Source organism: Melopsittacus undulatus, chromosome 1, assembly GCF_012275295.1.
Source record: "Melopsittacus undulatus isolate bMelUnd1 chromosome 1, bMelUnd1.mat.Z, whole genome shotgun sequence".
In the NCBI taxonomy this organism is placed as follows: domain Eukaryota; kingdom Metazoa; phylum Chordata; class Aves; order Psittaciformes; family Psittaculidae; genus Melopsittacus; species Melopsittacus undulatus.
In genome coordinates this window covers 115,457,054-115,482,586 of record NC_047527.1, presented here as the reverse complement: position 1 = coordinate 115,482,586, position 25,533 = coordinate 115,457,054, and the positions used below count along the sequence as shown (strand labels likewise).

At 38.7% G+C, this 25,533-nt stretch overlaps 1 protein-coding gene across 13 annotated transcripts in view; it reads left to right on the top strand.

Moving 5' to 3' along the window:
• Nucleotides 1-25,533, top strand: part of KIAA1217 (KIAA1217 ortholog) — a 379,558-nt gene that overhangs the window by 300,730 nt on the left and 53,295 nt on the right. For 12 of the 13 annotated variants that reach the window (XM_034064748.1, XM_034064863.1, XM_031052367.2 and 9 more), the window contains one exon: nt 2,590-2,683. In XM_034064748.1, coding sequence (XP_033920639.1) covers nt 2,590-2,683 — 94 coding nt within the window. Of the gene's footprint in view, nt 1-2,589; nt 2,684-19,637; nt 19,827-25,533 lie in introns of those variants that run through there. The other variant, XM_034064945.1, reaches the window with a different exon arrangement.

The window sequence follows — 25,533 nt, the reverse complement described above, 5'->3', positions numbered from 1 at the left end:
TCATTAGGCCATCACTGTCCTTTCCCTTTTATTTTTTTTTAATATGTTTAATATCTGGGGACAAAGCACTATCTATCTGTTTACTTAAGCCCACAACCCGATCCTTTTCTTAAAGTGGTTCAAGCCTCTACATCCACTGTAGATTTCGGAATTTTTCTCTATAACATCCCTATGATGTAGCCTTTCCTTTCCTACCACATAGTGAAGAAAACATTCAGCAACTTCATCAGCTTTTTAATAGCAACTGCTATAATGGTCTTTTCTGAGCAGCTGAGACAGGTAATCTTGTTCACTCTCGCCCATTCAAATGAAGCAACAAAGATGATTCTCCTAGTTCCGCAAGCAGACTGTTTCACATGCTTTTTCTTTTTAGTTGTCCTCTGGCTGTATCTTTTCCATCTCATTAAATATAAACTACTTGTCTTCATTATGAAGGCTCCTCCAAGCCCTCTTCGATGCCATTTTTCATTTCTTGTTCAGTACCAAGTGGCATCTGCTTCCACTTGGCAAATAATGCCGACTTTTATTCTAGATGTCTTTAATTTTCAAACAAGTGCCTTCAAGCTCGCTCTTGGGGAGCCCTCTAATACACTTGGAAGGTGTCCTCCACAAACATTCACAAAGCCACTGCATTGGTCTCCTTCCCTCTCCCTGTGTTGCACTGCCTACTCAGAGCATGCCTGTGGTCCCACAATCTGTTATTGCTCCTCTGGCTGTAAACACTATGAGCTTCTCATTTCTTTTTGTTCCCTTATCTCTCTGCAGCTATCCTGTTGTCTCTTTTGTCTTCTATTCACCTTGTAAGCTGGTGAAGAGGTGGTATTCCTGGCATGTTTATACAGCACACACAGATCAATGAGGCTTTTGAACATGCCAAGGACATCTGGGAGCTACAGTAACGCAAATAATAGTAATAATAAAAGTACAGTAATATATACCTGTTATCAGCAATGTTTATCTTAGAATAGCAACATGAGGTGAAATAGAATTCACCTCAGAGATCAAATGCCTGGTATTTTGGTGCTTCGCCTTGCAGCAATGTTTTACTTTAAAGTGTCATGTTTCTACAAGAAATATTTATGGAGAATGCTTTTAAAACAAACTTCAGTTAGTTGAGGTACCATCTCATAGCTGTCAGACAGAAAAGACAGCAGATACAATTTATTTAAATGAATAATGTACTGCTTCTTGAACTGAAGATGAGAGAGCTAGCTTTGTACTGAAAGGAACATATTTCCAAGTCTGAGACAGAAAATGGTAGCTGAGAATCTCAGTGCAAGTCTCAAAGCGAAAGGGTCACGTTTGCAAGATGGAAAACAGTTTGCGTTACCATAAATAATTGAAGAACTTGAACTTGCCGCAAGGTAGCTATTTTCCTATGCAGTCTACAAGAAAACACTCATAAATGCTAAACTTCTCATCAGCCCTACCGTTCTTAAACAGAAGGCACTGATCTGTCTCTTATGCTGTGGGGTTTATTTAATAAGTACTTGACATCTACACAGCAGCACAAGTTCTGACTAGCTACTCATTCAAAGCAATCACTGATTGTAATATGACATTGTAAGAAAGAAATTAGACCTGCCCAAGAATCTTTTCCTTCATTTTTAAATGATAATCCCAGTGATTAAGATCAGTTCACTAGACTTGTAGCTGCACCTGGAGGAAAGGAATTCAGTCACATGTGTGAGTAAACTCTCTAGAGATCACTATTGGGAAATGAAAGGAATTGTAGCTTTGAAAGGATGTGAGTGAGTGTAGATTGGATTTGCTACTGATTAAATGTGAACAAGAAATCAGCAGGACTCAGTGCAAGTGTCTAAACTGTAAAGTTATTGGAAGGTAGGTTTTGAAACAAAACAGAAAACTACTGTCATCTAACCATTTCCTGGTAATTGACAAATTTGCTAATCAATGACAAATTGTTAGATCCTAATAAAACAAAAATACTGTTTTCTGGCTTTCCATCTAAACCATTTGTGAGGTAGCTTTTGTTAAAACTTTTGCTTATTTATTTGTTTTTGTAATTCCTTTTTTTTGTTTGTTTTTTTCCTTAAGGCCTGTTTTTATTATAGATAAAGTTTAGAGGAAGGATTTACTTGCTACTGAATTTTTAGCTTTTGTGCAATTTTTTCAGGTTTGTGAACAAGCTGATAATTAGAATTGCCTCAAGAATAACTGCAGTTAGAAAGACTGCTTTTCTTTTGATATTTTGCTTCTCAGAATAGCAAAAATTCATGTGGGCTGAGTGCACAATAAAACATGTAAATATTAACTAAATCCTTTTGAGCACTGTGTAAATATTGAAGCTCTATTGTCTTCAAAGTGTTTCACTCTATGGCAGGATCTTGAAAGAAACTTAGCGGTATCTAATTTTTATGGGTGTGGAGTTGTAGCATAAGAATGATACTTCCCATGGGAAAGAGAATCAAAGTAGGCTTTTGTTTGTGTGTGTCTAAGTTATGGCATTTAGGTTTTTCTTATAGGTCCGCTGCAGACCTACTGTTTGTCTGTTACATGAATCTTTTGGGCAACAAAGTTAATAAAACAACTTTCATTTGTTATCATTGCTGATTCTTTTGATTCTAGGAATATTCAAGACCGATCTTTCCTTAAAGTTTACAACAAAGATCCTGCACACGCATTTAATCACACTTCCAGAGCTGTAAATGGAGATATAAGGGTAAGTACTAGTGCTGCATTTGTACTCCTCTTTCCTCTATCTTTTATGCTAAATTATTAAATTCTTAACTGTAGTATGTATACAACAAATCATAAAATCAAGGATACATGTATGATACACATACAAAAGAGGGAATTGATAATACTTACTGTAATATTTCTTAACTGCTTTGCTTTTTCCAATTACTTGCCCGGAGCATTAAAATTTTTTGTTTTCTTTTACAATGATTAAAGCATGTGAACCAAAACATAGCTTTTAATTACTTATTTCAGATAAAGACAGTGCTTGGAGTTTATACAACTTCTTATTTCATGTTTTCAAACCTTTTATGGTGAAGTATGGCATGGTGTTAGTTCACTCCAATAAGGCTTCAGCAAGAACTGGTTTGCAGTGGCTGAGCAGATAGATGCACTTTCCTTGGAGCCTGTTGAAACATGTTGCAAATGATGGTTTCAAATAGGAAATTCTGATAAATATCCATTGTACTGTAAATGATTTTTTCTTTTCCTAGAATTTTCTACCTATACTGAACAAAGTCTAGTATATTTGCTTTTTCAAGTAAACATTTTGTATTGGGAGACTATACAGAAAACATTTTAAGCATATTTGATTTCTCTCTGTTACTGTCACAGTCTTTCGCTGGACTGTTATCTCCCACCTTGATGCCAAGAGGGCAGGAGGTGCAGCTGTGCAGCACTTCTTCCAGTGTGTTACCCACAGCTAATGTTGCAGCAGGGAATGGTGGTGAGATTTAACAACCTCGTCTTCTCCCCACCCATCCTAGGTCTGTATCCAGGAAATGGTACAACCAAATCAGCTTGATGGGGCCAGAAGGGAATACCACTACTGTCCTTCCTGCTCTGTGGCTTTTATGTGTGCTCCAGAGCTGATTCAACCGAGCAGAAAATTTCCTGTGAAGTGATTTGCTTAATTGTTGATTTGCTTCTTGGTTCCGTTATCAATTCTGAGCATGTCTCACTGCTTTATTATTAATATTTCATGTAAACACTTCTGCTGCCTCAACAGTTAGGTCCTCATTATTTTAGAAAGATTGCAATAGTTTATTTACAGGCACTATTCTCAACCACCTCTCATTTATGTACTTCAATTATGAAATGTCCTTTTGATAAGTCAGAAATTTAATTACTTGATCATTCGTACTGTTGCAGACACAACAGTAGAGAGCAAATAGACATGCTTCAAATGGCTGATGTGATAGATGGATAAGGAATTGTCTGGATGGTCACACTCAAGCAGTTGTGGTCATTGGCTCAATGTCCAAATGGAGATCAATGACAAGTGGTGTTCCTCAGGGGTCAGTATTTGGACCAGTGCTGTTTAACATCTTTGTCAGTGACATGGACAGTGGGATCAAGTGCACTCTCAGCAAGTTTGTGGTGCAGTCAGCACACTGGAGAGAAGGGATGTCATTCAGAGGGGCCTTGACAGCCTCAGGAGGTGGGACAGTGCTAACCTCATGAAATTCAACAAGGCCAAATGTAATGAATGTCCTGCACCTGGGTCAGGGCAATCCCAAGCACATAAAAAGGCTGAGCAGAGACTGGATTGAGACCATCCCTGATGGGGAGGACTTGGAGATGTTGGTTGACAAAAAAGCTCAACATAAGCCAAAAGTTTGTGATAGCATCCCAGAAAGCCAGCCATACCTGGGCAGTGTTCCAGGCCAGGTTAAATGTGACTTTGAGAAAGCTGGTCTAGTGGAAGGTGTCCCTGCCTGTGGCAAGGGGGCTGGAACTAGATGATCTTTAAAGTCCTTTCCAACTCAAACCATTCTATGATTCTATGATAGTTTTTAGTGTCTTCTTTAAGGTCCTGAAATTGTTCAATTATGGTTATATTCCTGTAGCAATAATAGGATGTAGCCAATACATCTCTTTCATATTTGAAGGCATGGCATAATATCATTGTCCATTATGACATTAACTCATGTAACTATTTCACTGTGTCTTTATAAATTTATGATATACTAGTCTTGTTCCATGCACAGTGGATGCTGAATATAGCTACTGCGGCTTTATTTGTGCTCTCTAGACCTGTTTTCATATATGGTTAATTACTGTTTTAGCTACATACATTCAAAAGTGAAGATTACTTCTTTGGCCCTCTGCCAGGCATTTACTGCCTAACCGAGTTGTTTTAAACACAGGTGCTGCTTCTGTGCAAAACCTGTAATAATATCTATTTCTCATTTTAAAATATATGTTGTACGGCAGATACACACACTTGACATCTCCTGATTATGGCTGAGTTATCTCCCTTTGGTCATAACTCAGAAATAATGGTGACACAGTGATTACATTGGCAGAAGTGGTGGTTTCATGGTAAAATACCGTATTTTGCACTGCTGAAATGCCAAAGATGCCATTTTAAATTTTTGTACCTCCAACAAAAGAGTTATTTTCTCATATGGCCTTTCTTTTGCATTGGCAAATTTCTAGTCTTTCTGGTCTGAGAGGTGAAATCAGAGCCAGGATGTTCATAGGGACTTTGTGGAGAAACATGCAAAAAAATCTTCCCTTTGATCTGTGTGAACTTCTGCACTTCAAAGTTATGAGCATAGAAACAAGTGATTTCTTGAGCTCTGGAAATAATGAAACCTGTTTGTCTAAGGATGTGTGTCTTCTGGTTGGGTTCTTCCTTTGCAGAAACACTGGGATCCTAACTGAGGCTCTTCCAAAGTAGAGAGCTGTAATAGTGTGCTCTCTGACGCTCATCCTCCAGTGTCTAAAACATAGTGGTCTAACGGTTTCTACACTTTGATTAAATCTGGTTCATATTTGCCTGCAGATTCACAGTTTAGTAGGTTGGGGGGGGGGGGGCAGCCACCAATAAGCAGATGGATTATCTATAACTCTTTCCTTAGCAAATCAGATTAAAGGGAATGGAACTGTGGGGGCACTGAGAAACATGTACATTTTATGTATTGGTATTGCATGGTGCCCAAAATATTGTGGAAAATCCTTTGCTTCTCATCCCTCCTTTTGTGTTTATGCATCTTTGCATTAGGTAAGTTGATGTTCTTTTCTTTCATGTGATATATGAGTGCTAAATTCACTACAGTGGGAAGTAAGGAATAATTGTGCTCTGCATCATGGTTAACTGTTTCAAAAAACCTACAGGAAAGCAGTTTATTGTCAGACTGGTTGAAAGAGCACTACTTAGAATATGACGAGTTAACTGTTGTAAGTGCATTTTTCCATGGTGATGCTGTGAGTGTGGTTGTATCTCCTGCCATATGTGAGTTACAGCTTTAGTTTTCTGAGGTTTGGGAAAGTTTTGCCTTTGCAGATTTTTCTACTGTTTGCCTTCTTGTCCCTTTGGAACCTTTATCCCTGTGTTTGATGATGTTCAGGCTTCTATCCATGTGATTTATAATCATTTCCATGTAACAGACCCAAAATAATCTCAGAAAATAATGTTAGCTGCCAGCTTGGACACCTGTTTTAACTACCAAACAGATGTGAGACCTGTATAAGAATTGGCAGTAACACTTGAAGTATTAAGTATTATCCATATGGACAAGAAGACTCAGAATGTGCGAGAGGAATGTGGGATCTGTCAGATTCAGATCTCCTATCAAACCGCTCAGCTTACATGTCCATTAATTCTGATTCTGTGGTCTTCTGTTTCATGCATTTTTCTGAATCAGTTGTGTTTGAAAAAAAGGGCTTTGCTCAGTCTAAGCAAGCTCTTAAGGACAGTTTCTCTTCAGATAGGATTCTTTGGAGTTCCTTACTTGCCTACTGATACTGTGCCATGGCCGTTTACATCTTGAAGAGCATGGTTTGTTTGACAAGTCAGCCATGCTGAATGGTGGTTAAGCAAGAGGTAGTAGCCACATAGTGCCATCTCCCTGAATATTTGTGTTTGTGCTCTTCTGATTTTCGCTACTCCTTTCGCAAAATGTATGCAGAAAATCTGTAGCAGTTGTTTTCTTTTGAAAAATGTATTTCATGTTGCTGCATTTCATTTATCCTTTGCCTGAGCTTGTAACATTTACAGCACTTTCTAGCTCTCTGTACAATACTTTCTTCTGATAAAATACTGTCTTGTATCCAAATGCTTATATGATCTTTTTATTCTCTCCGGCATTGTTTTGAACTCCAGTGTAAATGCATGTATACAGCCATGCTGGTCTGTGCCATTGTGATTTACATAGACTTGAATGGGAAGAGGCATTCTCAGACTTACTAGGTGTAGGGTCCAGGTTGCCCGTTTTCTCACACTCAGGACGGTGTATAGATGGAAATCAGTAGATGACACTAAAGAACTGGCAGTGGATTTTGTATGTTGCTGAATGAATTGAATTCCTTTGAAAGTGTCACAGCTCCTTTTATCCTGGGCTGTTGCTGTGAGACCCTGGTACTCCAAGTGGAAGTGATTCCCCCACCAAATGTGCATAGCCTATATTCTGTCCTCATTCCCTAGACCTTCCTTTTATGAAGTGGCTAAAATGGGAAGAATTCTAAATTATAATCTCCACCTTCTGTCATTGCAGCTTGTCTGCATTCCTGGTGTCACAGTTGGATACTAATAATGTTGGTTTATGTAGTAGTTTTTGGGCTTCATCTGTCTGCCAGTTTTGAGAATCGTGAGGGAATTTTTACTTTATAACAAACCAGTGGCTGTTTTGCTTGGCAGTCTTTCACTTCCCAGCCACCTGCCCTAAAGTCTGTGGGTTACACTTTGTTTTAAAACGTCCTAGACCCACCATGGTTTTGCTCGATTCCCTGACTTGCACAAGACCTTACTAGGTCAGTGCTTTCTCCCAGGCTTTTGCTGGTGGCCAAAATATCCAGAGAATGCTTGTTGTGCTGCTGTTGTATCAAGGTGCACTTTGGGGTGATTTGGACTTTTTTTAGAGACTGTTTCTCCAGTAAAAACAGTTAGGGCAAGTTGAGTCAGAGCTGAGTTAGAGGGGTGGGGGTACCTGGAAACCACATCTGGGAGTTAGAATGGCAAAAAGGCAATGATGTTCCTGGCAGCAATAGGTGTTTGGGCTGCCAAGGTGAGAAGGGGTGAGATAAGATGAGTTATACAATAAAATAAGACAACCATTTGATAAGTTGGGTAGCTGTTGTGCTGAATAGCTTTTATTAACGAAATTGCACAACAGCATCTTTTCATTTTGCCCCTGAAAGTACCTGGCTAGCAGGTTGCTAATATTTTAACACTCTAGAGTTAGGTGAAATTTATTAACTTAAAAAATCTCTGCAAGTGCTAAAACCCCTCAAACAGCTCCCCAAATATTTAAAGCATTCAGGGACCCCGAAATTCAAACTGGCTTGCAGGAAAGATAGAGATAATAAAAGTAGAATCATCCTTCTGCATTCTTAAGGTAGCTGTAAACATACGTCCAGCTTCTTTGAGGTGTTTAACTAACTTCTTTTCATGGGATTGTGATCTTAACATCAACAAACACAAAGCTGCAAATGCTGCCAGAATTATATTTGTTCATTGCATACTACTGCTAGAAAAATATAACAGCTCCTTGAACTATGTAGCAGTATTTAGAACAAAAGTATTTATTGGAAAAGAATTCAAGCAATAAATTGAGTAAATGCATTTTAGTGCTAGGATTGCCTATAGGAAAGCATTTATATAAGTTGCCATGTGTTTGCCTTACTGATCCTATTACTATAAAACTTTGTTTTCTTTTGGGAAGGAAAAGAAAAAAAGAAAAAGCAAATGTTAATACCCCTATTATCTGATAGAGACCTTCCAAATGATACAAATCTCATCTTTCCTGCTGTTTTGCTGTCTGCTTTTTCTAATGATCTTTTTGTCATTGAGAGGTTATGACAACATGAGCCATATTGTATTTATAAACATCACGTGTTTCCTTGATATGGCTTGCAGTGTCTGCCAAACAGAACACATGGAAGAAACATTTCTCATTAGCTCAGCATTGGTTTTGGTTATACTGATTTCCGGGACAGGAAAAATGCCTTCCTTACTCAGATTTAACTTTCATACAGTAGAAAGCAAGCCTCTTGAGTGTCCATGAAATCTCTTGAACAGAGACGCTGCAGCTCTTTTAGCCCACATACTTTGTCTGAGGAAAAGAGAAAAAGCAGTTTATTTTAAAGAGAAGATGTAATGGCATGTATTGCTGAAATTAATTCTGAATTAAAATACCTGCCAAAGCCATCTAGAAACGGAACTTAGCAAGACATGTAAGGTAAGATGATGCTTATAAATAATGAAAAATATCTAATTCCTTTTCTTTTTTCTTTTGTGGGTTTTTCTTTTCCCCCAAATTACAAGGTATTTTCATATAAACTGGGAATTTAAATCAGAACAATGAAAACTGTTTCTTCTTCCTTGAGCCATATAAGAAAATAAATGTTTAATTGCTCTCTAAATCACCAAACTCTGCTCTCAGATTCTATGTCTAGTTTATGTATTAAACAGTTATTTTCCAGCTTGCCATTACAAATCTTGCTGAGATTTGAACAAACTTTATAAAAGAAGTTTCTGATGTTGTGGATGTTATTTTTTTTACTAATTTTTACTACTTTCGCTTTGAAGGGGTTGTCAGTAGTTGCCAATTATTTATGCAACTACAGAGCTGCAGACACGGAGAAGTAGCTGCATCAAATCAGACTGTGATGAAAGACTGTAAATGTACCTGTTCTCTTTCATTCATATGTCCTTTGATATACAATACCTATTCCTGTATAAAGTTGCTGGGAAAGTGGAGAGAGGTTTAAGGGAAAAAATCTTTTTTTTTATTTTAGCTACACATAAACTAATATATAAATCTCAAATGTTTTCTGGCAAAAACTCAGTCTGTTTAAAGATGCAGATCCTGTGTTACACTTGGATAGATACTGGTTGTGGCTTTTTTAGTATGATGGCTATGTGCTTTGGTGTATTGTATTTATTTCACAAACATCGTGTGTTAGGAATTTAACTATATAGATCCTATTACTATACCAACATTTTAGAATATATCTTCTAAAAATATTCAAATGATGAGGATGGATTTTAAGTTTATACCAAGCTGTCCATTGAAAGAAAGTGTCATGTTCTTGATACTGAACCATCCAAGGAACATGAGCTTGCCTCACCCATGCAGTAATCTTACAGTTAGTATAAGAGGAGTGTCATTTGGTAGATAGCACAAACCTGGAAACTCCCAGAGTTTTGACTGTGGAAACAGATCAGCTTGCAACCACAATGCAGTTGTTTTAGTGGAATTTTTAGGGGGCGAGTTCTTTATTTCCCAGTAACAGGCCTGTATTCAAGCTCACCTGCCTCTCATGTTGAGGTTTGCTTAGAGCTTGCCCTGGAGCTGATGAAGTTACTTAATAACAACACATGATCCATCTTGTGTGAAGGTCTTTTCTGCCCTTCATTAAAATTAGAATTCTTATCTCTCACGTAAGTCTGAGGTTCTCAGGCAAAGCTTTCATTGCCTTCAGTGATAGCTTGCCCTGAATAACAATGTAAGGATTGGATTTGAGTCCATTTTTATTGTCTGCTATTTTCTGGTTTTATTCTTGCTCCATCTCTTTTTACATAATGTTTCCTTGTTCCAATTCTTTAGAAGTTTTGCTCCTTTTTTTTTTTCTTCACTGCCCTTCCTTTTAGTAGAACCCTAACCCTAACTTGGCTGTTTACTTGAAATTCCTAAGTAGCTGGCAGGATCAGATGTTGCCAGATCTCCCTAAACATGCTGACAGATGATAAAAATGCTCATGGCTGTGACCTCCCTTATTAGGAGGAGATGTACTCCATTACCTCCTTTGTAAACCAGGTAGCTTATCTGAACTGCTGGAGTCCCGTAAGCCAAAGTCCAACCAAGCTTTATGACTTCCAGTTAGTATTCCAAACGAGCTGTTACTCAAACAGGGGTTAAAAATCACTTTGTGAGGATAGATGTTTTGGTACCATGGTTCCTAGAACCCAAGTAAGGTTAGAAGACACGGTTTTGGTTTTGTTTGCTTCAAACCTGCCATCTGCTTGTCTTTCAGGACCTTAGCTTTCCCAACAAATTTTTTACATATCCAGAATGTAAAATCATGACCCAAATCCTCTGCTTTCCGCTGAGTCTTCACTTCAGTACATTATTACTTACTTGCCTCTAGATGAGACTAATGAATGCTAAAGAAAATTAGTTCTGTCCCCATCTTCCTTTTAACAAAGAAGAGTTAAACCAGTACCTGATGTCTGGGAGAACACAGCTACATATCTGAGGACCTTGATTCTTCTCCATGTTGGATTGTACTTTTTCTAATAAGGGCTCTGGAAAACTAATCAGACTTCTGAAAATATGAGCAGTAAAAATATCTTTTCTTGGATGCATGTTAAGATCTAGGGTTAAAAAAAGCCTCAGCTGGCAAAAGCAAGACAGTTGCAAATATCAGCAGGCAACAGGACTCCATGAGAAATGATGTGATGCTGAAAGTATTTTTTGTGTGAATATGAATCTTTCTTACATCATTGCAAATTAGATTTCCTTGTGACTAAGTTCAAAGACCCACAGGGTGTGTTGGGTAAAGGGCTAGTCCCACTGTCTCTCAATATTTACTATAGATATCTTGACCTTGGTAAACTAGGTTGTTCACTTCAGCCACACTGACCAATTTGCATATGTTTTTGGTTTTGATAGAAGGAAGTTAAATGAAAGCATAGGGCTCAAGCAGTGTAGAAAGAAGTTTAAGATGATTCTTAATTGAGGCACTGATAGCACTTCTAACCTTGCAAAAGATGTACTTAAAACTGCAGTTACTGCTAGGCCTTATAACTGTGAGATGCTGTGCAGCTTGGACATTTACATTGCAAAATTCAGCTGTATATAAGGCTTTCATGACCATTTCTCCTGCTGATACTGCTGACTCCTAAACTCAGCACAGCAACTTACTTCTTCTGATTTGCTATGTCCTCACATTGGAAGAAACAGGATACTGCAAGCATCAGGTGTAAACACACTTCTTAGGCCTTTTAACTATCAGCTCTGTTTTATAACATTTTTATATTGTTTACATCCTAACCTACTCCATATATCTGTAGTAGAAATTGTATTTTGACTCAGTTGTTTGGTAATGCCAGATGAAACGAAGAGCTATGCTTTCCTTTGTGTTCATTTAACCATATCAATTTATTCAGTTTTATTTGGCTTCAGTGCAGTGTGAAGAGTATGGAACAAAAATAAGAGCCGAGTAGTTAGCCATAAAGCCATGTATTTATTTTGATTTTTGACAGTATTTCTAACAGTATTTCTTTTTCTAAAGAGCAGAAATCTGATATAGAGCACATTTAAACCAAATAAATATGCTGATGTGTACCAGAACTGTATGTATTTGAAACTATTCCTTTTTTGGAAAAAAATAGCAGGGATGACCCCATCAGTCCAGTGGTGCCCTGAGGAAGCACAGAAACTGAGACTAGTCTGAAGGGTTTGGCTTCCTGCTTTGGTGGTGGCTGGCTGTTATGTATGTGATGTGCTTGATCTCTTCAAGGAGAATGGGGAGGGGAGAAGAAATGCTTGCCACATCTTCATGAATTACACAACTCCTGTTTGTTCTCAGGAAATTCTACCTAAAAAGCAGCTGTGGAAACACAAAAGAAATAAACAGTTTGAAAGCAAAAGAAAGAGTTGGTTAGAATGCAGCACTAGTTATGAGGGGTGTCATCATTTAACTTTAAAAAAAAACAGTAACAGCTTTTATATGTTCAGTCTAAACAGTCTAATAGCTTATGGGATGGGTGGGCCATACTATACTGATGAGATAAATGTGGATGTTGGCAAACCAATGATGTAATTATGTAAATCCAACCTTTTTAGGATTGAAATGTGTTATGTTTCAGTGTGTTTATATTTTTGTAATTTGTGATAACACCCTGAAAAATCTTGGCTGAAATGCCAAGAGGTTTCTTAGTGTACTCTCCACGCTATTCTGTCTGGAGAGTACACTGAAGCATAGGAGAATCAATCATGAGAGATTTATTAACTTTCCTCTGCTTAATTGGATAATTTTAACTTTTTTTTTTTTTACTCTCACATTCCATTTGTTTGTAAGAAATGAAATACACTTGTAAATATGCAGAAATGAGTGCCTGTTCACTGATCTAGATGTTTCCCATATTTCCAACCAGGAATGAAGTAATGCAGGCTGGTAGCAGGCTGATAGCTCAGACAATGAAATGTTGCTGGAGGAGTAAACCACAGAGGCACTGTGATTTCAGTCAGGCCAATGCAAAATGTGCTGCATCTCATGCATCATTTTGCTTGGATTGCCTAAAGTGTGGCTAGGCTGGAAGCTCTCATGGGACTTCTCTGGGTCAGGCTTTACGTGGCCTTATGCTCCCTTCCCTTCCAAGCAGAGTTCACCAGGCATGTCACTGAAGTTGTCTCGTTGACCACTAATCTGTGATAGTGTCACCTAGGGAGTGTCAACAGGTTCAGTACCAGTGTAACCAGGCTAGTCCAAATATAAAGCCTGCTCCTCTAGCTAGATTTAAACTGATGCATGTTACAAGCTCAACATTTTAAGGCAAGAAGTGTAATATGTCTTTCCCCTTATCTTTCTGTTGGATTCTTGGTTTACATCTGAAAAAGGTGGTCTTGGACTAAGAATGGGAAGAACTGTTGGACATTATGATGGCCAAAGAGCCCTTGGTGCACAGGTGCGCTTGGGGTCGTAAGTCTGTGGTCAGGACCTTGATAACATGATGGAATTGATATAGGAAAGTTTTCTGAGAAGTAAAAGCTATGTGCACATGTGCATGCACACACATACAGGTGACATGTCTCATCACTTGTCAGAGGTTGGTGGTGATTTCATCAAACCAGATTTTTTGTTGTCCATCACTAATGACCAGACATGTACACAGGGTAAGAGCCACCTCAGCATTCTCTCTCAGCACTCAGTCCCACTGCATGTTCAGTCTCAGAGATGGTGCATTAAAGCCTGACTTGTAAAAAGATGTTATTTTCAGCCGTGTCTGAAGGGTATGAATATGTTTTGAACCTTAACTACATCTTCAGTGGGAATGGCTGAACTAAGTGCCAGGTTTCAAAAGGCATTTATCACTTTAAAGTGCATTTCAAATATCTTTGTTTTGAATATGAGAGTGGATTGCAAAGGCAAGTGATGGTCATAGCTTCTTTCCCCTCAAGCATTCACAAGTCACTTCAATCGGCATTTATCTGAAATGCTCTGCTCACTTCTTTCCTAAAAACCATCCTCATGTTCTGACCACGCTTGCCAAACCCCCCACAATGCCTCAGAATGTTAAAACAAACTAAAGAAGTTTATGTTGGATGTATTTTGTTCTTTCCTCTTCTCCTTCCATTCTTCCGCCATCACTCTCCCACACTTGCTATGATAGACTACAGCATTGATATAAGAACTATTGCAAAATTGTTTCGTCGTAAAGAAAATTTGCATTAGTTCATGTTTTCCCATTATCTTTCTGTTTGCTCACCTCCTAGTTTAGGTCTCCTTTTTTAGTTGTTTTTTTTTCTTTATTATTTATTATCCCTTTCTTATTTCCCTATTTACTTCTCAGCACTCCATCTCCAATCTCTCTTTCATCTCTGGCCTCTTTCACAAATTCTTATTACTGTCCTTCACCTTGTCTCATTCCCTTTTTGTTTTGTCTTTTTTTCCTCTTTCTTGCGTAGTTTTACACTCAGGATTCCCTATTACCTTCTCATGTAAATCTCCTTTGCCTAGCCATCTCCTCCCAGTGTCATAGAATCATAGAATCATTTAGGTTAGAAAAGACCTTCAAGATCACTGAGTCCAAGTCATGAGTTGTGTAATAGTTAATGTTTGCAGTATATGGCTCTTGCTATTTTTAATTAATATTTCTGCATTACATGTGGACTAAGCAGGATGAAGTTCATGCTGCAAACTCAGTCCTCTACATTTAGGCTTTAAAAAATTTTGGCAGAAGTGCTAATGGCAGGAAGATGAGAGCTTCTATATTTGTCTGTTGAAGAATAATATTTATTACCAGCTTCAGGCTAGAGACCCTTAATTCTTAGCTCAGTCAAACAGAAACCCCAGGCCAGGCTGGATCCACCAAGCTGCCATTATCCCCTCTAGTTACAGTATCTCAGATTCACTTACAAAGAAGAAAAAAAAAAAGTGAAAAAACAGGATGAAGAACAGAGCAGAAAGTGAGCTAAATGAGAAGGCAAACAAGCAAGATCACTAGAGAGAATTCAGAAAAAAAGTGTGATCCTTATAAACTTAGGGTAGAAATTGCTGCCCACTGGAGTCAGTGGCAAGAGGCTGGGAAAGCCAAAAGGCATCTTGCCCTACCTGGCTGTAGAGGGTGTGAGCTGACTCTGGCGGGTGCCTGGCTGATAGTCTTTTAATGCAATATTAGATGAGACAAATCCTTACTACAGAGCAACTAATAGTGCTGTCTTAGCTTTTGAGAGGTGCTTAATGCATATATGCCTGTGACACATACTGTGATACTTTCCTATAGCTAGGAAAATCCTTGTTTAAATCAGTACAAAAATGAGGGGGAAGCATGAGGTTTAAATTACAGGGTAGAGAGACAGACTGCAGACCTGACGTAATAGCTCAGCTTTGCAGAACCTTCTTCATGCAACTCCAGTGAGAGTTGGCTATATTTGCTCTTGTAAACTTAAAATAAATTTTGAGAGGCTTATGGAGTTTCCAGCACAGGATTTCCCACTTGTATTTGCTTGCCTTTAATTTTTGAAATCCCTAAAAATCTGAAATTCCTGATTATGTTGGTCTGCTATCACCAAAGGAGAGACCAAAAATGTACTGCTGGTGTGGAAAGCATGTATGTATGCATGTATACTTAATGTAATCTACATATCACAATGAAGCACTGTTCTCTTGGAGCTCAGATGCTCACTTGTGGGCTGGTTCAAAGTTTTCACATATAGGTTGCTTCACACTGCAAGCTCCAGCTGTTCTACTGAATGTGCTGCTTTGCCAGCAGTGAAGCTGTAGAGCTGCCTGCCCCCTTTATAGTGGTTCACTCTAGCTAGTGCTTATGTGCTCTGGGGTGTGGGAGGGCTTTTTGTTTGTTTGCATTTTTTTTAAGAACTCGGGAGCTTGGAATGAGTGTAAGAGAACTTTATGGCACTTATGTCTACACCAAGGCATATTGGGTTCACTGCATGCCTTTGGAATCAATAAACAGAGGGAATAACAAACAATGTGTATGTTTAGGAGAAGATAGTGTAGTCTGTACATAATCTTAAATCCCATATGTCAGGCAGCCAGAAGTGTCCTGTTCCCTCCCTGTTTGTTTAGCTTGGCCTCTCAAATTCAAAGAGCTTCTGTAGGATTTTAAGTCTTCAGAGAAACACCGCACACATCTTTTAGATACAATAAATACAGGCAGTGGGCTGGGGAGCTGATGGGGGAAACTTGAGGCCCATTTGAAAGAGTTATTTGTGGTTGTGGAGAACAATGTGGAGTGCAGCATGGCACCAGCACAGCCTGGCTGGCTGTGTGTCACTTTGGTGCCTTTGTGAAGGACAGCAACTCAGGGGCCTCTGTTCTGAACCTCAGGGATGAGGATTGGATATGACCACTTTTTTCTTTCTCTGCTGAATGCCTAAAGGCAAAGCTAAGAATTTATATCTCTCCTTTCACTGCAGAAAGTAGATAGCCACACTGAGAGGTTTCTGTCATGGTGCCTACCTAAGCAGATGGAAGAAAGATGCTGATGGTGGTTCTCCAGGTACCTTCAAGAGTCTTGTGTATCAGAGATTGCAGATTTGGGACATTGTGCATACAAGTCCATATATAGGTGTTTGTCCTCCTAAACTGTTAGTTTCTTGGATCAAAATTAGAAACTGGGTAGGCTACAGAACTGGTGGGGTGGCATGAAAACTTCCTTGGCAAAAAAGAAAAAAACACACCCAAAAACCCAAAACCCAACCTAAAATAGAACAGGAGAAATGCTTCTTTTGTAATACATCTGTACAAGCCATCATAAGTAAACTTTCAATTTGGATTCTGCTGGACTGCACTAACTTGTTGCATTTAAGCAAAACCCCATTGCCTCCATCACAAGCTTTGCTCCATAGTGCTGAGAATAAAACCAAGTCCTGAGGTGGTGACTAGCAATCCAGCCTGTAAGTGCTTCCCTGTTTTCTGTCAAGGAAATGGTTGTTTACAGCAGTACAAGACATTAACTGCTTAATTATTTCCATCCATGAAAATATTATTAAGGGAATAGGAACCAAAAGAGCTGTTATCAGGGACAAAGAATTTTGATCAGCAGTCAACCAATAAGTTACATCTGTGCCACATGTGTATACCCCACAGTAAATATTCCCTGTCTTTATAATTGTGTGGTTTACTGATGTTGTCTCTAACATTTTTTCTGCTTAAAAATGAAAGAAGGAAACAAAAAATTAAAGAAAAAAAAAAGAATTAATGTGTTGGGCAAACTGATGGAAAGGTCCAACAGATCAAGATTGTTAATAACAGAGAAGAAAGTAGAGTGAGTGGCGATCTAGCTCAGTGGTAACTTGGGCCTATCATTAACATAGACATTAACATTTGTTTTAAAGTAATAAGCTAACCTAAACTTCCAGGCTTGATCTCATGGAAGCATAAGGTGCTGTGCCTCTTAGGGGCATGCCCTTTGCTTCTATGGGGGGTTAAACTGAACAGGAACTCTTGTTCTGTACAGTACGTTATAAACAAATATATGGCAAGTAATTAAACATGGGATAATACATGGCAAGTTAGGCTGCGCTTGAGGGCTCTGATAAAGTAATTGAAATGGAAAGTGATGCTTGAATGGTTTGTATGCATTGTTAGAACCTACAAGTTAAATTACACCCTTGGTAATGATATATCTGTGTAATATTTATGATGTTGTGCCTGATGTATTTTAAAATTAAAAGAAGATTCATTCCACTAATGAAAAACTTTTCATATGCATCAGACGTACTTGAAGACTCTTGCATATAGTGCCAGATGTATGGAGAACTAGTTATAGTGTGTCTGATGTTCTGGGATATACTTTATCATGCTAGAGTCCAATTACTGAAAATGTGCATCCTACCAGCTTGCAATTCATTGCAGAGAAACTGCAATGAAATAAAGTGGTCTTTTTTATCCTGCATATTAGCATAATAATGTGATTTCTCACTGAAGGTTTGTTAGCTTGTGAAGAAGAACATAGATGGAAGAACATATTCTCTGAAACGGTTGAAAAGCATGTGTGGCATACAAGTGTACTAGGATAATTTCCTTGTATTTCTTACTCTCGATGTTTTTGAGTCTGGCTGGTCAGCATAACCTAAGCAGTTTTTAACTAGGTCAAGTATATACATCCGTTCATTAAAAGGAGATGCTTGACTGGTTAGTTAAACCTGCCAAATGTAAACCAGATGCTTCAATGGTAAATACTGCTTTACTCCTATATGGCAAGAAACAGGCCTTGACTGATTAAATTTGAAATAAAAATAAATAGGTTTAACATTGTTTCTGTGCTATAATAATTCTTTATTATAGTTCTAGTGCAAATATTTAATAAAAATAATATTTAAAAATATTTTACTGAAAACTAGAAACTAAACATTTAAGACAAAATGTGTATTTTTCATATTTCTGAGAAGACTGTTTATATTACACTACATATAATGTCATGAATTTCTGGTCAAGACCAATAATGGCATATAAATTTACAATGTACATTACAAATGAGAATGCACAGCAGCTGTCTGCAGAGCTGCAGGACTTCTCTGCTCTTGGGCTGGGTACAGTAAGGCGTGGAACACCTAGATTTTTAGTTTTGGCTACCATATCTGCTCCGATCTTTGTCCTGTTACCTACATCCTTTGTGTCAGGTTGCCCTTCTGTAGCGGAAGTGAATGATGCCTCCCTCATCAATGCCTGAGGGACTGAAAGCAGTGCTGTGATAGAGAAATGTTACTTCAGTAAGGTTCCATTACAACTGGTTCTTTACAGCAGTATTAGCTCATGGTCATGTGCTTAAATCATGTTTTGGTTCTTCTGAATGCCAGTCATTATGATATAGGCATTTTTTTTGCTCACATAAACGCAAAAACAAGTTAAACTCCCCCCCACCCCAAAACAACAGCAAAACACCCTACCCCTCCACCCTCCAACCAGAAGATAACTACTGGATTGCTCATATCATGAGATTTTTCCCTATGATGTTTCAGTGCCATCTCTTTTAGGCTGTGAATACTGTATTTTTAAGAAGACATTTTCTATATACTGGGGTATGTTGAGGTGGGGGGGTGGAAGGGAGGGAAGCATCCTTTCTGTTCAATTTTTTTTTTTTTACATTTGCCTTCTCTATTGTAACCTTTTAAAACAAACTAAAATCATCACATCTCATGTGCTGTGCTGCAAAGATAACTATGAAATTGATTTATAGTGGCCCCAAAGTTCAGGTTAGCCAAGCAGCTCAGGTGCTTTGTTAATGAGTAGACAGCCTCCTCCACGGGAGGGGCTTGCACTTCCTTCTACCAAATCTGAATAAGAAAAAAGCTTCTAAGTTTATAAGTGCTGTATTTTTTTTTTCTTCTAGAATTGTAAGTACTGGGTTTTCTAAATAATTGGAATTATTCACCTGTTGGGGAATTAATATGTATGTGTTTCATGTTGTTGCCTTTGAAATGCACTCTCTTGCCTAAACAGAGGTTACTCACTATATTATTTATGGCTTTCCCCTTTATGAGTCTCTCTTGTGCTTTATTCTATGATGTGAGTCTCTTTCTATACATCTTATGGGCACACATTAAAAAATGGTTGAGTGATTGAATCATATAGTGTTGCACAGTTTGTGACTGGGTGACATGCCAAGGAGGTTATTTAGTGACTAATTTCGAAGGGGAGGAGAAATTGCAGGCTTGTCATGTGGAAAAGTACTTCAGTCTATTGAAGCAGCGTTACTTAGATGACCGGTTAAAGCAAGATGGCCTGCCCCTGTTGTGAGCAGAGGGAACAAGGAACATTTTCACTCTTTTCAAAACCTTTTCCCAGAAGGCATGGATATACAAAATATTGTACCATAGACTGAGGATTTAGATTCAAGGCTGAAAACAGAAAGTCTTTATTAGAAGAAGTGGAACCAAATGTTCATCTCACTGCTGTAGCTATACAAGTGATTTCCTTAAGTAACAGTAAGTGCCTTTAATTGTTTCAGAGCAAAAAACCTTATCAAAGATTGCTTTATTTGTCCATAGGTGATAATGTTGTCTAAGAGTGTAATAAGACTGCTGGTGTTTTTAATTATAGAAACGAATACTCAGAGTAGCATCAGGATAGATGAAGAAATTATGCCTGAAAAAGTAGGCTATGTATGATTTAGTTTGAAACTCTCCCTTCTGCTTGTTTGCACGATCCATCTTCAGTGTGCACATTGACTTAAAGGCAAGGTGAAGCAATCAAACATTATTTTTGATATTACCATTAAATTTGTTTTGTGGTTACTTAGTATTTTACAGATCTGTTTTACATTCCATAAAAACTGAACTAGGTATTCTTTGTTTTCCCCATGGGAGCTTTAGGATATGGTATGAATTAAGTTTATATGTAGTCAGGGATATAAAAGGACATACTGAGACATGTAAAATACCTTGAGGTAAAACATTTGTATTGCTGTAGGGACTGGGTTCATGCACAAGTGCGCATTAAAGATATAGATATAAGGGACAGTAATGTTAAGAATGCGTTTGATGCTCTGTGGCAGTTACAGTATGGTATCCTAAAAATTCTGCTCTTGAAGATGAAATAGTGCTTATGCCATAGCCTTTGTGTACACCCGCACAACTGGCAGAAGTGTGTGGAGAATGGATGTCACAGTGATGTTGAGTAGAATGGTAATGACACCTGAATAGAGTTCACTCAGGATGTCTCCTTTCTGGAGTGTCATGTTTATGTGCTCTGAATTCCACCTCCTAGAACAGTGAACATCATCTTCTGGTTCTCTTGTTTTGTCCATGTCAGCTTGTAGGCAGCTGAGCCTGGCAAAAAAAAAAAAAAGGAAAAGATTGTGAACATAGAAATTGGAAGACTGCATGGATTCTCCACCATTTATCATCCTAAAAAATATCTTATGTTGTCTGATGGCAGTGATGTTGATCAAGGGAAGAAAAACATAGAATTGAGCATAAATGGAAGAGGAAAACTCCAGTGATTCTCTTGCCATATCCATATAAGTGCAATTAGGTATTCTGTTCTTGTGTAATCAGTCACTAGAACCAGAAAATTACAGTTTCATAGGTGTTCTGAGTTTTTAGCTCAACTCTTCTTTCACTGCCATACAGAGATTTTACAGCTGGGCATATACCAAAACTGTGCAAAAGGAGCAAAAGAACTGAAACCTAGATGCCTGCTAAGAATGGGAAGTTAATTATAATAAGTGTAGAGATTTCTCGGGGAGTTCTGCAAATCCTTGTCTGGAAAATTATGCAGGAAAAAACAATGGAAGTATCTGGGACATCTTAAGAACAGCTAGCTGGGTCGTAGAGTTCCTGTTCATGGGAAGTTTGAACATTTGAAATAAGTTTTATTTTACCAGCATGTGGTTCCAGTAATGAAAAACAATTGTGAACCCTGGCAGCACTTAGAGCATTGTACTGCAGGGCCAGACTCAGCTGAGGCCAGGTCTCCATCTCAGGCTAGGTTAGCTGTTTCATGGTCTCAGCTCTCAATTCTGAGCGTCAGAAGACACATTCTTAGCCAAAACTGCCGAATAAATTTCTAGTCCACTGCTGAGGAGAGATGGACATTAAAACTGCTAACATGTCTTACTATTTGGTCTAGAAGATCAGACCAAAATTACCAAGTACTTGCTCTGCTGAAGAGGCCATGGAAGAACTGGGTCCCTACTCAAGGGCAGAATCTGAGTTGTCCCAGGTCTACAAATCTGGAAAGCCCAAAGTCTACAGCACTTTGAGGATGTCAGATAAGAAATAATGTCAGTATTTGACTGAAATCTGCTGGGTGTATTATGGGGTTTTTTTTCAACCTTTGTCTTTACTGATTTTTTTACCAAATGTTTTAGATCTCTTGGATTAACATTGCCTGCTGAAAGAATTCTTAATTGGAAAGTTCCTGACCAGAAAAAGCTAAAAATTATGCTAATGTGTTTGCAGTTTTCAAGTATGGCATTGGGCAGCTGGAGGAACCTCTCAGTGATGTCTGATAGCATAAAGATTTGGCTTCAGACATATAGTCATGGTACAGATACTTAAAAAATTTCCTTTCAGACTGTTTACTAATTCTATAATTTCCAAATGCACTATTTATTATTGCAAATTATATTATTTTAGAAATATTCAAACTGCGTATGACTGGCTTTTTGCAAAAAAGGATTTGTGCTTTCAGCTGTCCAAACCCAACCTTAATGAAAGATCAGGCATGAAAGAAGTGATACCACATAGTGGAGCTACTGATTAAACTGAGATTTTTGGACAACTACATTGAACCTGTCAATCTATATTTTTATGAGGAAAGAACACACTAAAGGATTGTGTTGTTATTGGATTTGGGGCTCTTCAATGAAGTCTTTACTGATTAGAAAAGTGAAGGATTGCCTCCTTTCTTAGAGGATTTTCTTCTGGTGAGCAATTTCCATAAAAGGTCACTTTACAGGTACTTGAATTTGTCATTATTGCATCAGTACTTAGTGTTTCTGTAGCTTTTAGATCAAAGACTTTGCAAGCTCTCAATAAAATTCTTTGCAGCTGTCCTCTGTTTACTGTTGGGCGAGCCAGCTTGAAGAGAATAGGAGCAGTTTCCTCAGGGAAATTCTGGGTGTCAATGGGAAAGTAAGAAAAGTAATAGCTTCACATACCTGAGAGGTGATTAATGGAGTCTGCTGGGAACTCCAGGGTGTCTCCAAGAGGATGCCTGGATAAGTTCTATCTCGGGAACATGCTCCTTGTAGGTATTTTGGCAGACTAGAATCCTTGGGTTAAAGCCAGTTGCTGTGATCTCTACTGATGTCAAGGAGGACTGGGAGAGTGATGGGAAGGGCTGCCAGGTCAGAAACTCTGGCCTGCTTTTCCCTTCACCTATGTTTTGCTGTGAGATGTTAGCAGATGATGACATAAGTCAGGCTGTACTTCAGGTATCCAGCTTCATGGTGAGAGGAAGTGTTGGTGTGGTGCCACTGAATCAGTGTAGGCTTAGTGCTGGCCTTGCCCTGATGTGCGTGCTGGCATGACAGCTTGTGCCCCGTCTCATGTGTGCCACAGGTGCAAATGATGTGCTGAAAGAAGCTGGAGAAACAGAAGTAAGGATGGTTTTTTTCATTGTGAGATGCCCATGTTGGGACAGGCCATGAGCTGTAACAAATTTAGAATAAAGACCAGCATAGTGTTGTATTAGTCCTGATGATGGATGGAAGACTGGGTTGAACCGCAAAAATTAACAGCTGATGAACCAGTGTATAGCAGTTTGCTTTTTGGTATCTATAAGGTTTGTGAAACCTCAGCTGTCTCCTTCTTTCAGGGTAACAGTGCTATTAAAGAGGCCAGGAGCTGCCACAAGCTTTATATTCTGCTCTGTGCTGAGACACTCAGTCTGCTTACCCTTTATGTGAGCTACCAGGAGAAAGACTCTTTGTAAGGCCATCCATTTGGGTGGATGGGTAGCTGGTTTGCTACCTTTCTGCACATAATCACATTAAAAATATAGCAAGTTACTGAGTATGCCAACTAGTTTTGAAATAAAGAACACAATTGGGTTTATATGATGTTCACTCTATAGTATATAGAGACACTCTTCAGTGTCTCTGTTGCTCTGTTTAAAAAAGAAAGATTCTTAGTGATGTCTTTTTACTCCAAATGTTTTATACAGAAATTATTGCTAGCAATTTACCATATTTTAATCTAAGGATTAAGATTACCAGTTTCCATTTCAAGGATGTAAAGCCTATAGGTAGTAAGAACAATGAAGAACTGTGTGCTAAAGAAGACCACACCCTCAGGCAAATGTATTACATGGCTGCAGGCAAAAAGCACATGATCCTATGACTGCACTAAAAAATCTTCTTCCTTTTGCCCTCAAAGCAATTGGCTGTGATATCACCTCGTATTTAGAGGCTCAGATAAGCCAAATATCCTCTTTCTCTGTTCCTGAGTCATGCAGTTGAAGTCCAAGAACATGTGGCTGAAGACATCCTGCGTATGAGAGTGCTTGTTTTCATTGAGCAATGTGGAGGTTTTGTAGTGGAGGACTGGAGAACAAAGTCAGCACAGAAGTGGGGTACATATGAGACAGAACAATGTGCCAGGACTATCACACAGAAGATTTATAGATGAGAGGCAAGAAAAGACATAATTCACATTTTTAAGGTTGCCATCAGTGAAGAATCTGGAGATTTTGGAGAAGAGAGAAAATACCAACAAGGTGGCAAAAGACACTGTGATGCAGCAGGAAGGGTGCCTTACTCCCAGTCACCAGCCCAGGTCCCTGCACCTGCTGTGGGCACCCTAGACTCTATGGCTTCAGCTGCTCCCCCCTTCTGCACACTACACCCAGGGGCTGAGTCATGGCTTAAAATAGAAAGTGACCTGTTCAGGAAAGGGTTGTCTGCCCAGGCATTTGCACCCTGCCCAGCCTAATGGGGTCTTGATTCAGGCACTGTACTCCAAGTGCTATTTTAAAGCAAAGCATTATATACACAGCAGTACTCACAGAACTTTGAGCAATAGCCCAGACCTGTACTTGAATTCCTCATTTCCATCTCAACGTAAGGCAGTACATTAAGGTGGAAAATAGGAATTTTTCTTTGACAGATTTCTTTGATTTATGAGAAATGTAGGAGCATATATGGGAATATGAAGTCTAGAAATTAAGGGAAGTTAAACCTGTTGCTTTCAAAGCTTCCATGGAAATATTCTCCTCTCTACAAGGTAACATTGGAATTTTCCTCTCACTACAACCCAGAATATCCCGTATGTCTATGATTTCTGTCCCAGATACTTTTGCATCTGTTGTAGCTTCAGCATGGAATAGCTTGTCCAGCAGAAACCAGGGAAGATTTTCTTTCTCCAGGCTCTTCTCTCTGTGCAAAACATCTGCCACTGCCTACCCATGGAGTCACAGTCCCAAAGCTGCTCAAGTCAGTAGGAGTCTTTCTGTTCTGCTGGCCCAGTTCCAGAATCTGAATTTACAGTACAGCTCAGTATATTGCAGTGTTTCTTCAAGCCCATAGAAAACTATGTTGCATACCCACTGATAATTTTATTAAGACTGTCTAGTTATATTTTATTTTAAACTCCAGACTACAGTAATTCTCTGTGCAAATGAAAAGAAAAAAAATCCCATGTTCCCCTTTGGCTCAATGACTTTTGTCTGCCTCATTTGTGACCCATCCCAGGGTGCTCCTTTGTTCTGTTACACTTATTTATTATTGCTGCTGCCATAATCAGGTTATCTCCTTTCTTCTTTCTGATACCTGATACTCCGGATTGTTGATCTCTTGCCCTGGGGAACGTCATTTTTAATTCCCAAGTGCGGAGACTGCTGTGATCAGAACAGCTATTGTTTATACACCACCATCGCAATTCCCTTAGCAGTGGAAAAATTTGTGGTGAGGCAGGAATGGAACATAATTTCTTGCTTCATCAGCCATGGATCACTGTAACTGCAGTGAACCCAGTCACAAGCTCCAGTCAAAGCGAGGAGTGAGAGGAGAGAAAAATAGTGAAGACTTCAGAGCAGCAGCTTCCACTTGCACATTAGTGTGTATTCTGTAACTTTAGGAATATGCAGTAGGGCTTGGTGATACTCAGTTTTCTACAATCCCCTGGCAGTCATGGAGAGGGAAGCTGAGATTGCCAACACAAGTTTTAGAAGCAGTGATTTTATTCTATT